Genomic DNA, 15,660 nt, shown 5'->3' with positions numbered 1-15,660 from the left:
ACTCATCCTTATTGATGATGTAACTAACTATGGAAGTTAGTTGCAGAAAGATGGAAGTTGCAGAAACATTTTAGCTGCTTATGTACAAGAAAATACCTCCAAACTCATTGGGTGTCACTTTACTGTGCAGCAAGACAATGACCCAAAGCACCCTGCCAACGCAACCAAGGACTTCATCAGGGGAAAAAGTGGAAGGGTTTAGACTGGACAAGTCAATCTCCTGATTGAAATTCAATGGAGCATGCATTTCACTTTATGAAGATGAGACTAAAGTCAGAAACCCCTCAAAAACAAACATCAACTGAAAATGGCTGCAGTCAAGGCTCAGAAAAGCATCTCAAAGGAAGACACCAAGAGTTTGTTGTTGATATGTCACAGGCTCGATGTAGTTATTGCATGTGAGGGATGCAACCAAATACTAACTATTATACTACTTAAACTTGCTTCATGGTAATCTTTTCCAATACTTATATGCTTACCTAAAGTGGGGGAACTGTGCGACTATACAATGACAAAACATAAGAAGCACTTTTGGTCCACAATGATAAAACATATGCATAGAAATACCAAGAAATATAAACTGACCTTCGGTACTCTTGCCTCATGTTCATCTTTTGATCTCAAATCCAAATTTGAGTATGTAGAAATAACAAATTTGACTTCACTGTTCCAATATTTATGGAGGGCACTGTATGTAAATATGATAGTGTTAATATGCATACGAATTGCCATAACTCCACAGCTCACAGGATTGTGCAAATGCACAAGTTTTACAGGAGCGGGGCTCATGTAAGAACAAGATAATGCTGACTGTGGGACAAGCATCAAGGGGATGAACAACCGGGAAAAGAAGTAAAGGTGGAAAGGTTAATGGGGTAATATAGATCATGGGACAGAATCGGAATGAAAAAGAGATGATGGTGTACTGCTTGCTTGAAAACTTCCTGAGTTCAAATTCTGCTCGGCTGTTGAATTAATACCTGCTGGGGTTGACTCAGCCTGTCATCCTTCCGAGGTCGGCAAAATGAGTACCAGCTTGCTGGGACGATTGAGCCATTCGAGTATCCTGCGTCAGAGTGGCGGCCCGTCCAGGATTGTGCCCAATAGCCAATGAGACTGCTTGGTCTCCCAATAGCCAGGGAGAGATGACATGTCATGGTGATGTTCAGAGTATGGTCCCAATGTATGGATGCTCTGCAAAGAGTATGAAGGAAGTCAAGGGATTTTGGTACTAATGGCTAGTTCAGTTCTTTTGCTTGAGTTTTACTGGGTCAGTGTTTGCTGTGTGTGTGTACTTGTATGTATTCGAGAAGTTGTGGAGAAAAGATTGGAGTCATGGAACAAATGGTGTTCCGGCCTTCTGTTCAAGAGTGCTGAAACCGATCATGATGGTCTCCGCAAGTTATCTGTCATCCGCTATCCTGCTCATATTCATACCGACGCGCCCTTTTAAGCAAGGATGGAAGTTAATGGGGAAGGAGAAGGTAGAACTGAGAACGATGAAGGAAATAGCAGTAAAATTCAAAACGTATAAAGGCTGCATGCATTTGCCGAAAGATCCCACGTTGAAAAATGCAACAGATTAAATAACATGAACACATTCAAATATATTCATCATCACTAACTTATTATGTGTGCTGAAATTAATTTTCCAACCAGTCTGAGTGGTGCTTCTCAACTTAAATCCAGTACCAGCAGTTTATCCTGATGGAATATCTGGAGACAAATATTGAATGGTTGTGGCATATTATGAATTTCACTGCATTCGCATTCATGAAGCCACTCTTGAAATGTTTTACTATGTACATATTTTACTATGTACATAGAAAGGCAAGATCTTGGAGCCATCTACACCTTACATATAAAAATAGAAGTGGATCCGTTTGTGCTCCATCATTGTCATTACAGAGATTAATATTGTGCAGCAAGTTCTGGGGGACATTTTTTTTTACAAGGGGTGACAAGACATTGTAGCCACCCTGAAGAACGGCACTCGACAGAGCGCAACCCTCAGCTAAGCTGTCCAATTTACGTTTTGTATCCCACTGATAGGCCAGATCTCCATCCAGACCTGAACCAAAATCTAATCAGCTTATACTTGTCACACACACAACTTGTCCACCAAGTTTTGTCTGAATCCATCCATAACTATTTGAGATATCATGCAATATTAAGCAAAAAATGTATGGACACGGACACGGACACGGGCACGCACGCACGCACGCACGCACGCACGCACGCACGCACACACACACACACACACACACACACACACACACACACACACACACACACACACACACACAGTAACAGTCTCGCATCCCCTTCGTGACAACACTAATACGAGATGTACCATACTTAACTCTGAGCTCGAAAGCATTTGCGTTTAGGTGATCGACTGTTCGAGTTTTCATGGGAGTGATATAGCTCCATGACAACACACCTAAGCACACTGCAGGTGAACGTTTTTCACTATTACTTATATTCCCATATTCGACCCCACAACAAATTATTGAGAGGGTATGGGGGTGAAAGTAAATGCTGCAGGTTAGCATTCTGTACTTGTACCCATCATTACCTCTGCCAATGAAGGTGAAGGAGGTTATGGTTTCACTCTTCTCTGTCTGTTTGGTTGTCTGTTTGTCTGTCTGTCTGCAAGATATCTCAAAAAGTTGTGGGCAGATTCGGACGAAACTTGTAGACACGTTGGGTGTGTGCAAGGAAGGATTGCTTCAATTTTGGTGAAGATCTGAATCCAGATCCGGATCTGATGATTATTTAATTTTTATTTTTCATCTGATTCTTCACCATTGAGAGATAGGGCCAAAACGATATGTAGCATTATATTTCAAAAACGTATTTGGCCCGGTATGTTCTCGTGGATCAGGCATTACGTGGTGGAGTTATGCGCTCTATCTTGTGCCCTGCTAGTTTAAGGATGTAAAATAATTGAATGGTAAAACTAGAATGGCATTTGGTAAAGCTCACAATGCCACAAGGCCGAATCGTTTACATTTTGTATCTCAACCTAAATCTAATCGGCTTGATATTATCACCTACCCAACCATCTCATCCACCAAGTTTCATCCGAATCCGTCCACAAAACTTTTTCAGATATCGTGCTATTTGTCGTTTTTGGCCCGATCTCTCAATGGAGAAGAATCACTGAAAAAATTCTAGTCGTCGGATCCGGATCTTCACCAAAATCTAATCAATTCGTCCTTGTCACACATCAAACCTGTCCACCAAATATGTCTGAATCCGTCCATAACATTTTTGAGATATCCTGTTCACAGACAGAGACAAACAGACCGGGGTGAAAACATAACCTACGTCCACCTTCGAAGGCAGAGTTAATTATTATAGCATGGTTTTCTCAATCTACCCTATCCCCTATTGTTTGCAAAACATTAACAAATAAATTTTTATTTCAACAAATAATACAACTTGCACTTTAAAAAAAAATCTCATTGAGAAAAGCAAATGGATCAGAAGGAAATCTAAATTCAGACGCATTAGTCATAGTGAATAAAATGATTTGGAGCTAAGCAGGAAGGGTATACCAAGAAGAAGGGACAACAATAATTTAAAACTGATATCCTTGAGAAGGATGTGGAAGAAGCAGATGAGAACCAAGTTCTTCAGAGAGTAGAAAATTGTGCACTTCTCCAGAGGGAGACCTTCCCCCAGCTGCAGACTGACATGGTCTAGTTTAGTTAAATAAAAAGTCAAGATGAAAAAGTGATTATAACCTGAAACAAATATTGTGTAAACTGGCGAATGGAATAATCATATGGAGGTTCGTGGGCACGCAATAAGGTTGAGAAATGGAAGTCACCGTGTGGGATGAAAAATGACGATTTCTACTTTCCATTCCTTTTGTATGCAGCACTTGGTTGCTGATTGCATCATTTTCTGTGGGGTGTGGCTGTGCTGCTGGTGTATGCCCCATATATGTTGGATAAATAATTTGGAATTTATCCATGGTTCAGGCAATAGTTTGTCTACTCATGAGCAAAGGACACCTTGGGATCGTTAATGTCTACTAAATCTAGCAGATTGGACACCCATTTGAACATCCATCTGAGGGATGGCAAACACATTGATGCTACACCCTGCCATCGAAACACCAGGGTGACAGTTTTGTAGCTGAGACGAGATTCAAACACAGGCTATACAGCTCAGAGACGAGTGTGCATACCTCGAGGCTATCCTGCCAGCTCAGGATTTCTGCTTCTGAGCCATCAGGCCTCACGATTTGTGTCTGATGGATGTGGGTGCACAGGGGTGTAGAGAATGTGATTCAGGCTTTGGGTGATCTTTAGCCAAGATGTAAGCAGACTGTAGAGAACCTACTGCCAAGCTGAAGGTCACAGACAGAATGCTGCGTTAATACAAATTGTCACTTGTAGAATAGTCGACAAATTTGGAAAAACAAAATTAGGCATGCAAGGAAAGAGTAGAGAAAGCAACAAATAAATGTGAGTTTACGATGACGTGGTCACCTCTTTTGCTTCAAGCAGACTACGAACAGACAATACCATTGCAAATATTATGAGATGCCATATAAAACGTTGATAGGAAATAAACTGGTAAACTAACAGACAAACTGTATAAAGAAGGCTACAGAGACAAATGTTTCATAACTGCAGGCTTGTGGTTTAATCCTTCAGCATCAGTCAGCAAATATGAATCATCTTGGCAACCTGCAGGCCATCAACATCACATAAAAGAGATGTTTATGGGAGCTATGCAGAGGGCTCATAAATTATTTTACAGCAATAAAGTACATGCTTTAAATTGATTTGTGATGTTCTTTGGTGGCAGAAGTGTCTCAAAGTAAGGGCCTACAGTTCAAAACTTTCAAACTTTTCGGCGATATTTCAGCATTCTGATTTCTGATACGGTTCATACTTTTCTGCGGTGCCCATCTCTGCGTCTCATAGTCGGTATGAGTTGATAACCTTATGTGGCAGAAAGCAATCATACGCTTGGCCTGTTTGGCCCCACACATTCAGAAAGTATAATTGAATGCATTTCAAATGCCCCTATTTGTCTGGGTTTGAGGTTTTCTGTCTGGTTCTGAAGCTGGAAAAAAAAACCTCGTAGAACTATACTCTTTTGAAAAAGGATTGAAGTTTAAATTGAAATTCAATTTTTTACTCTAATGAGCTTTTACGTTTCTCTCGAGTTTGACAATAAGTTACTCGAAAGAATAATCTCATTCCAAGATGGCCTGTTTACACTGTATGGGTTGACCGAGTCAATAGGCTGAGATGAATGTTTCACAGGTGAATGCATGAAGAGGGGATGGCGGAGGTGGGGCATGGAGGGGGCAGGTACAAATTTAGAATAAATGCTGATTCCTGCTTTAAATAAAGTTATTGTCAATTCAAAGAAATAATTTTTTGGTTGCGTGTAAGAAATCTATTTGGAGTAAAAGAGAACCTTTGGTAACAATGTACTCATCCTACTTCAATCAGCGACATTCAACGATTATAAAAGTGTGACTTGTATTACCAATAAGACTCACTGTGGAGCTTGACTATGTACAGATAATGTGGCCCACTTAAGCAGGCAACCAGGGTATTGTGGAGAGGCCAGACTTGTTCAACAAAGTGAGTGAAGAAAACATGTATTTTTTGCAAGATTTTTTTCTTTTTTTTTTTTCTTCAAGCAGTTAGGAAGAGATGGTGTGGGGCAGTGCGAGAGGAGTTTGGGGGAAGGAGGGTAGTTGGGAGTTACACAGGCAAACAAAGATGTGTTTTAAATCACAACTAGTGTTTCATGCTGTTGACAGTTAATTTGCACATATTGAAGTAAAAAAACAGAATTAAGTATTGAGGAGTTATTTTCCACTTTAAAAAAAAGCTTATATCTGATAAAATGTACAAGATCATCATATGTCCTTAAAATGTTAATGCTATCAGTTTGACAACGACCATTTTCCTATTGGTCCAAGTATTCAGAGATCGATGTCAGAAGTTGGGATGAGGCCCACAAATAATGCTGCTCCAGTAAAGTATACATCTGTTTTTTTCACTTATTTCACTACTGAGTACTGATAAAATTGAAAAAGAAGTGGAGCTACATTCAAAGTACACCACTCCAACACCATATAAATAAATAAATAACATATCCTCCAGTATGCGACATTGCTGGGGAGCCTGCGGCATCTGTACCAAATTTCAGCTTCCGAGCAAAAAGGATGGTTGAGACAAACAAACCAATCTTCAAGAAAGATATGGTGCTATGTATCGTCACCTGTCACCTGGTGTAAGGTTTGCCCAGGCAAACAAATAAGAAAGATGCCATGTATAGTCAGGTCAGGCCACATCAGATCTGTGACTTGCTACAGGTATCATGTAAACCTGTACGAACCTGTTCCATGGTCGGGTTGTCGGTGACTAAACTGTCTCCCCCACCAGATTTCCTGGTGAGGAGGGTGTTTGGATATGGACACCTGGCAGGATTAAAAACAAAACCTGTCAAAGGGTGGAGGAACTCCTTGTGAGCCAACGGCCACCCACATCTAGTGCCCAACTGTGTCTGTATCTAGTGTCCAATCCGTGGGAGTACCATATCTAGTACCCACTCTGTGGGAGTACTTCCTGTGCAGCTTCCCTTCGCAGGGCAGCTCACCAGATGACGGGATTGGGGTGAAGCCTTTGTGACCCCCAATCATTGATGATAGGAGGGAAACCATGGGCTAACCTTCCCGGGTCAGATTGCGGGGGAGAGTGTCGGAGTGGTGCTGAGGTTTCGTCCACCACACGGCGGTCTCCTTGGGGTAACCTGAGGTGGTCCCTTTGGATGGGTGCCTGGAATGCCCTATCCCAAAGAGAGGATGGTCACCTGTCTCTGTTATCATCTGAGCTCAAGTGTTTGGACATCGTTATTGCAGCTCTCTCTGAGGTTCGGAGACCGGATTGTGGCAAGATCATGGCGGGTGGTTACACCTTCGATTGGTCTGGTCGCTCTGATGGTTACCATGCCCAAGGAGTTGCTGAAGGCATACCAGAAGAGCGTATTATGAGACTAAGGATTCATCACTCATATGGTGTCGTTTCCCTGGTCTCTGTATATGCTCCAACTGAGGCGAGTGATCTTACCGTGAAGGACGCATTCTATGCCAAACTCGAGTCTGTGGTTGATCAGAGCCCTAGGTCTGGAACTGTGAGCCTGATTCACACTAAGTTCCTTGACTTTGCAAGAAGTCATGGACTTAGGGTGGCCAGTTCATGGTTTCAGCGCCCACAAGCTCATCACTGGACTTGGTATTCCAACGCTGATGGTGTGGCAAAGGAGGTTAACCATGTGCTCGTTGATGGTCACTGGAGGAAGATCCAGAACTGCAGGGTCTACCGGAGTGTTCAGTTCCTCAATGCTGACCACAGGCTTGTTGTAGCAACTCTTAAGTTGCACCTTAAATCCAGGAGAATGGTACCATCCCAATCTAGACTGGATGTTGGCAAGTTCAAGGGTGAGAGGGAAGCTGAGGAGTTTGTGAACAGGCTGAGTGGGAATTGGGGGGGTCTGGGTGCTTTGGGGGATCCTGAAGAGTTGTGGAGTGCCTTCAAGACCACCATCCTTGATGTTACTGGTGGATATCTTGGAACTCACCATCAGGCAAAGAAGAATTTTGTCTCTCAAGGGACACTGGATACCATTGACCAGAGTCATAGGGACAAGCTGAATGCCAGAGCTGAGTTGGTCAGGGAGCTGAGGAATAAAACTGTATGTGTGCTAAGGGTGGACAAGGAGGCCTATGTGTGAGGAATCTGTGAGGGGGTAGAGCATCACCTGTGGTCAAGTGATTCTCATCCTGCTTACAGGGGAATTCTCACATTGTGTTCATCCAAGCCCATCCCTCGGTGAACTGCAGTTAGAGCAGAGTGGTAGGCTCTTGACAGAGGAGTCAGAAGTGAAGCCCGCTGGGCTGGTTACTTTGAGCGGTTGTACCAGGCTGATCCACCAGCTGTGGAGTTGGACATCAAGGGTGTTACAATCACTGTTGCTGACCCTCCAATAAACTGTGGTCCACCTTCGTTAGTGGAAACACAAGCTGCAGTGACTGGTTGAAAAGCTGTAAATCTCCAGGGATTTGTGGCATCCATGCTGAACTTCTAAAGGCTGGTGGAAATGTTGCACTCATGTCGTTGCATGCAGTTCTATGCTCTGCCTGGAATACAGGCATCATCCCAACTGACTGGAGGAGGGGCCTTGTTGTCCCTCTCTGGAAAGGGAAGGGTGATCATCAAGACTGCAACAACTACCGAGGGGTGACGCTGCTCTCAGTGCCAGGCAAGGTCTTTGCTCGGATAATTATTGATAGGGTTCACCACCATCTGCTTGAGCACCAGCAGCCAGAGCATTCAGGCTATATACTAAAGAAGTCAACGATTGACTGTATCCTTGCCCTTCGGGTCCTCTCCAAACGCAGATGAGAGTTTTGGCAGGGGCTGCTTGCAGCCTATGTTGATCTCTGTAAAGCGTTTGATTCAGTGAATCAGGATGCCCTCTGGAGGATCCTTGGTCTTTGTGGGGTGTCAACAAAACTAATCGATCTGATGTCTGAACTGTATTCTGGCACTGAGAGTGCTGTGAGATGTGGTCGTTCCATCTCTGACTTATTTCCAGTTGTTACTGGAGTTCGTCAGGGGAGTGTACTGGCCCCCACACTTTTCAGCACTTGTATCGACTGGATTCTGGGGAGGATGTCGGAGGGATCTGGCTGTGGTGCATCATTTGGGAATGTCAAGATCTCTCACCTTGAATTCACAGATGATGCAGTTATCTTTGTGGAGACTTTAGATATCCTTTTGGGGGCTCTCGAGGTGCTGAATGAGGAGTCGGAGCCGTTGGGATTACGGGTTTCCTGGGTCAAAACTAAGACTGACCAGGGATCTGATACGGAGACTTAATTCCTTTGGTGCCAGGTCTCTTCGGAGATTCCTTGGCTATCGCTGGTCAGACTTTGTGTCCAAGGAGCGGTTGCTGAGAGAGACTCAAATGAGATTTGTTACATGCGTAGTCCGTGAGCATCAGCTGCGGCTGTATGGATATGTGGCTCGTTTTCCTGATTCTCTCAGCGAGGGAGACTCGTGCGTGGAGGAGGCCAATTGGCCGACCACATGCCTCGTGGTTGCAGCAGGTTGATCGGCATCTCAAGGAGATGGGGATGGGCCAGGCATCTGCCTGTGGGATGGCCAGACGGAGGCCCCTGGAGTACCGGCGGAAAGGGGATGCAGTGACGCGCTACTCTGGCACATGCTCCCATACCTGACCTGACCTGATGTATAGCATGACACTTGTGAAATCCATAAATCACATTTGACCTTAAAAATAATTGGTTATTGCATTCAATGAACAAATATGCCAATCCTCTTCAAATTTCAAATCAATCAGATGAAAATTGACGATTTTAGAAATTTTTTTTATTTTTTTTGTATACCTTGGTCGAGGCTCGTATGAGAGCTAACACACAACTCACAGTAAGGAGGCATGAGACAAGAGGGGCGGGAGTGGAAGGGACAAAACATTGGGGAACAGACACATTAGGTGAACTGTGGAAGGGAGAGGGATGGGGATGGGACGGGGAACATGGCGAAGAGAAGATGGACATTACAGGGACTTTCAGGAAGGAAAGCAGGAGAATTGAAGGAAGTGGGCTTGGGTGGATTATCGGGGGTAGAAAAGATCGAGGATTTGGATGGGGGAAGATAAGAGGTGGTGGTGAACAGCTGTTTTGAAAGCCTGGAGGGAAGAATGGGAAAGAATAGAGTGAGGGAGTTTATTCCAAAGGCGGGAAAAAAGAGGAATGAAAGAGTGAAGATGAGCAGTGATTCGTGATTTTGGTAGTTTTACCAGAAGGGGGTTGTTTGCGGACCTTGAGCGCCCTGTGGAAATGTGGTTGGGACAAATCGCAGAGAGAGCAGGGGGGCAAGGCTGGAGAGGAGTCGGTAGAAGACAGAAAGACCACCGACCAATCTGCAGTGATTGAGTGAGAGGCCCAAAGACTCAGCCTCATTGCAGGAGATGCCGATGATCCGAAATGCCCTGGTTTCCACAGCGTGAAGCCGAGAAAGGTGGGAGGCAGGAGCACCAGCCCAGAGGGGAGAGCAGTACTCCATCAGGCTACGGACAAAAGCTTTGTAAGTGGTCAGGAGCTCAAGAGGGCCGAGGAAGGACTTTGCACGACGGAGGATGTTGCCGATGTTGAAATTTCGGCCGATGTTGACTTTTTGGCCAATGTTGACCTCAAAATACTTGTTCATTGAATTAGATGACCTATTATGCATATCCTCTTCAAATTTCAAGTCAATCAGATGAAAATTCACAATTTTAGATATTTCACCAACGTTGTTGACCTTTGGCCGATGTTGAGATTTTGGTCGATGATGACCTCAAAAATAATAGGTGTTTGAACTCAGTGACCAGAAATATAAATCTTCTTCAAATTTCTTTGTCAATAGGATGAAAATTCAAGATTTTGGAAGTTTGACAAAGTTGTTGACCTTCGGCCTATGTTGACCTTTTGACCTCAAAAAGAATAGGCTTCTGCGTATGACAAACTTCACCATGTGGTGAAGTTTCGTGAAGATTGGTTTAAAATTGTGACCTGTCGGTGATTGACATACAAACAAACAGATAAACAAGCAGTCATAGACTGGTACTTACGAAATAGTCAACTTGACCTCTGACCTTGTCTAATAAAAGCTGTCTCTCGAGAAGGTAGCGACGCAAAACAGAAGTTTATACGATGAATCTGTACCAAACCATCAAAAATCGTAACATCGACCGAAGCAAAAATCTCCATTTCTCCACGCAATTATTTTATATTATTTTATCAGTCACAAAACCATAATATTCGGCCATCCACCAACAATCTTTACATAATCCGACGGCTCAGCGAGTCAGGCATGCGGCGATAACCTTTATTGGGATAAAAAAATGACTTAAACACCATCTTTATCGAAAACACCATCAGCGCGCACACGGAAAACCTTTACGTGATCAACGACGCGTCTGCTTGAGCGCACTGCATCACGTGACGACCCGTGACGCGCGAGTGAAATATTTTTTATACAATCTTAAAACGTCTCCAAAACATCCGATTTTTACCAGAATTTCGACAACCGTGTTTTAAGCGTACTCAGCGATCGCAAAAACCGAAGACAAAATTTAAATCGAAGTTAAAATGAACTCGTAATGTCGAATGAAGCAAAAATACTCCATTTCTCCACATGAATTTATGGAATTATGTTTGACCTCACTGTGACCTTGACCTTTGACCGAAATCTAATCAGCGCCAGCCATCACCCTCCTGAATCACGTGGTGTAATTTGACATTGGTAGCTTCTTCCGTTCTCGAGTTATCGTGCCTACAAACAAACACACAAACACACAAACAAACACACAAGCAATCATAGACTGGTACTTACGAAATCGTCAACTTGACCTCTGACCTTGTCTAATAAAAGCTGTCTCCAGAGAAGGTAGCGACGCAAACCAGAAGTTTCTACGATGATTCTGCACCAAACCATCAAAAATCGTAACGTAGACCGAAGCAAAAATCTCCATTTCTCCACGCAATTATTTTATATTATTTTATCAAAGTCACAAAACCGTAATATTCGGCCATCCACCAACAATCTTTACATAATCCGACAGCTTAGCGAGTCAGGCATGTGACGATAACCTTTATTGGGATAAAAAATGACTTTTAAACACCATCTTTATCGAAAACACCATCAGCGCGCACACGGAAAACTTTTACGTGACTCAACGATGCGTCTGCTCGAGCGCACTGCATCATGTGACGACCCGTGACGCGTCAAGTGAAATATTTTTTATACAATCTTAAAACGTCTCCAAAACATCCGATTTTACCAGAATTTCGATAACTGAGTTTTAAGTGTCCAAAGTGATCGCAAAAACCAAAGACAAAATTAAAATCGAAGTTAAAACGAACTCGTAACGTCGAGCGAAGCAAAAATACTCCATTTCTCCACATTGATTTACATAATTATGTTTGACCTCACTGTGACCTTGACCTTTGACCGATTTTGACCAAAATCTAATCAGCGCTAGCCATCACCCTCCTGAATCACGTGGTGTAATTTGACATTGGTAGCTTCTTCCGTTCTCGAGTTATCATTTTTTTGGATGTTTGACCTCACTGTGACCTTGACCTTTGACCGATTTTGACCAAAATCTAATCAGCACTAGCCATCACCCTCCTGAATCACGTGGTGTAATTTGACATTGGTAGCTTCTTCCGTTCTCGAGTTATCATTTTTTTGGATGTTTGACCTCACTGTGACTTTGACCTTTGACCAATTTTCACCAAAATCTAATCAGCGCGAGCCATCACCCTACTGAATCACGTGGTGTAATTTGACATTGGTAGCTTCTTCCATTCTCGAGTTATCTGTACCAAACCATCAAAAATCGAATATTTGACCTCACTGTGACCTTGACCTTTGACCAATTTTGACCAAAATCTAATCAGTGCTAGCCATCACCCTCCTGAATCAAGTGATGTAATTTGACATTGGTAGCTCCTGATGTTCTCGAGTTATCGTCCCTACAAACAATAAAACAAACAAGCAGTCATAGACTGGTACTTACAAAATCGTCAACTTGACCTCTGACCTTGTCTAATAAAAGCTGTCTGTAGAGAAGGTGGCGACGCAAACCAGAAGTTTCTGTGATGATTCTGTACCAAACCATCAAAAATCGAATGTTTGACCTCACTGTGACCTTGACCTTTGACCAATTTTGACCAAAATCTAATCAGTGCTAGCCATCACCCTCCTGAATCACGTGGTGTAATTTGACATTGGTAGCTTCTTCCCTTCTCGAGTTATCGTGCCTACAAACAAACAAACACACACACAAACAAACACACAAACAGAGGACGGAAGTCATCAATATACTTATGAAATCTTTAGATTTCGTAAGTAACAAGTAGTCATAGACTGGTACTTACGAAATCGGCAACTTGACCCCTGACCTTGTCCAATAAAAGCTGTCTCCAGAGAAGGTAACGACGCAAACCAGAAGTTTCTACGATGATTCTTCACCAAACCATCAAAAATCGAATGTTTGACTTCACTGTGACCATGACCTTTGACCGATTTTGACCAAAATCTAATCAGCGCTGGCCATCACCTTCCTGAATCACCTGGTGTAATTTGACATTGGTAGCTTCTTCCGTTCTCGAGTTACCGCGGATTAACGTAACGTAAAGGTCACACTTGACGCCCCCCCCCAACTTGAAAGGACGCCGGGGCGAGCACGGTGATGTCAGCGCGCACACGCAAAACCTTTACGTGACTCAATGACGTGTCTGCTCGAGCGCGCTGCGCCACATGACGAGCCGTGACGCGGCGGGTGAAATATTTTTATACAATCTTAAAACGTCTCCAAAACATCCGATTTTTACCAGAATTTGGACAACCGAGTGTTAAGCGTCCTAAGCGATCGCAAAAACCGAAGACATAATTAAAATTGAAGTTAAAACAAACTCGTAACGTCGTCCGAAGCAAAAATACTCCATTTCTCCACAGGAATTTACGGAATTATTTTATAACGCTGAAATTTTTAAAACAGCCGTAACTCGACGAATTGACACACAAATTCTGCCGAACTTACCTTGGTCTTCCAAACTCATGCTCCGTCAACAACACCTGTGGTAACTTTTCTCGAGTTATCATGTTTTGGATGTTTGACCTCACTGTGACCTTGACCTTTGACCGATTTTGACCAAAATGTAATCAGCGCGAGCCATCACCCTCCTGAATCACGTCGTGTAATTTGACTTTAGTAGCTTCTTCCCTTCTCGAGTTATCGTGCCTACAAACAAACACACAAACAGAGGACGGAAGTCATCAATATACTTATGAAATCTTTAGATTTCGTAAGTAACAAGTAGTCATAGACTGGTACTTACGAAAATCGGCAACTTGACCCCTGACCTTGTCCAATAAAAGCTGTCTCCAGAGAAGGTAACGACGCAAACCAGAAGTTTCTACGATGATTCTTCACCAAACCATCAAAAATCGAATGTTTGACTTCACTGTGACCATGACCTTTGACCGATTTTGACCAAAATCTAATCAGCGCTGGCCATCACCTTCCTGAATCACCTGGTGTAATTTGACATTGTTAGCTTCTTCCGTTCTCGAGTTACCGCGGATTAACGTAACGTAAAGGTCACACTTGACGCCCCCCCCCCCAACTTGAAAGGACGCCGGGGCGAGCACGGTGATGTCAGCGCGCACACGCAAAACCTTTACGTGACTCAACGACGTGTCTGCTCGAGCGCGCTGCGCCACATGACGAGCCGTGACGCGGCGGGTGAAATATTTTTATACAATCTTAAAACGTCTCCAAAACATCCGATTTTTACCAGAATTTGGACAACCGAGTGTTAAGCGTCCTAAGCGATCGCAAAAACCGAAGACATAATTAAAATTGAAGTTAAAACAAACTCGTAACGTCGTCCGAAGCAAAAATACTCCATTTCTCCACAGGAATTTACGGAATTATTTTATAACGCTGAAATTTTTAAAACAGCCGTAACTCGACGAATTGACACACAAATTCTGCCGAACTTACCTTGGTCTTCCAAACTCATGCTCCATCAACAACACCTGTGGTAACTTTTCTCGAGTTATCATGTTTTGGATGTTTGACCTCACTGTGACCTTGACCTTTGACCGATTTTGACCAAAATGTAATCAGCGTGAGCCATCACCCTCCTGAATCACGTGGTGTAATTTGACATTAGTAGCTTCTTCCCTTCTCGAGTTATCGTGTCTACAAACAAACAAACACAAAAACACACAAACACACAAACAGAGGAGGAAAGTGATCAATATACTTACGAAATCTTTAGATTTCGTAAGTAACAAACAGACAGACAAGCCGGTAGGCGGCGATGAATCGCCGAGCATGGAAAATATATAATAAGATATAGAGCAAAATCAATGTCATATAGCGGATAGGAAATCACCTTAAATTATGCATATCAAATCTCATCCAGTTCCATCTACTGATAACTACTCGGTATCCATTTGAATGAAAAGTACCGAAAATGCGGTTTGAAATCGGAAATCCCCAAAGTTCGAGGGGGTGCTGTGGGTGAACAAAGATCTAAATCGAAAATCCGGCTCGATCGTTTGTGCACAATGTATTCCAGATGATTAGTGTGAATTTTCATGACCATCCGACCATAACCCTAGGAGGAGTAGCATTTGGCGCGAAGGCACCTCCAGCTCTTGCATATTATTGATTTTTGCATGAATTGACCTTTGACCCCTGACCTAAGCGAAATCAGTCAATATGTCCTGAGGCAAAGTTTTAGTACTCATTGAGTACCATGAACCTGCAAAGTTTCATTCGTATTGATGCACTCACCTGGTCACTAGGGGGCCTTCAATTTTCGCCAATTTTCACGCATACCCTAATTGTAGGGGGCGCTGTGGGTAAAATATTCCATATATCAGAATCACCTATTTCAGCGACCCAACAATAAGGGTCACCTATTTCGGCGACCCAACATACAGACCAAATAACACACAAGACCAACCAATTTACTTGAAAAATCTTTGATATTCTCAACTAACAGACAGATAGAATAACTCACATGAC

At 43.1% G+C, this 15,660-nt stretch overlaps 1 protein-coding gene across 5 annotated transcripts in view; it reads right to left on the bottom strand.

The window, feature by feature from the left end:
- Window positions 1-15,660, bottom strand: part of LOC147032203 (uncharacterized) — a 124,037-nt gene that overhangs the window by 63,096 nt on the left and 45,281 nt on the right. For 2 of the 5 annotated variants that reach the window (XR_015055077.1, XM_085869586.1), the window contains exon 3: window positions 15,425-15,488. The exons of 2 other annotated variants lie outside the window; for them this stretch is intronic. Coding sequence is in view for 1 of the 3 variants with exons in the window: in XM_085869586.1 (XP_085725712.1) it covers window positions 15,473-15,488 (16 nt within the window). In the remaining 2 variants the exon portion in view is untranslated. Of the gene's footprint in view, window positions 1-3,497; window positions 4,707-15,424; window positions 15,489-15,660 lie in introns of those variants that run through there. One more of the 5 variants, XR_015055076.1, reaches the window with a different exon arrangement.

The sequence above is a fragment of the Eptatretus burgeri genome, chromosome 2, assembly GCF_056783735.1.
Source record: "Eptatretus burgeri isolate ZD-2024b chromosome 2, Ebu_testis_v1, whole genome shotgun sequence".
Taxonomy (NCBI): domain Eukaryota; kingdom Metazoa; phylum Chordata; class Myxini; order Myxiniformes; family Myxinidae; genus Eptatretus; species Eptatretus burgeri.
This window is presented reverse-complemented; position numbering and strand designations above follow the sequence as displayed.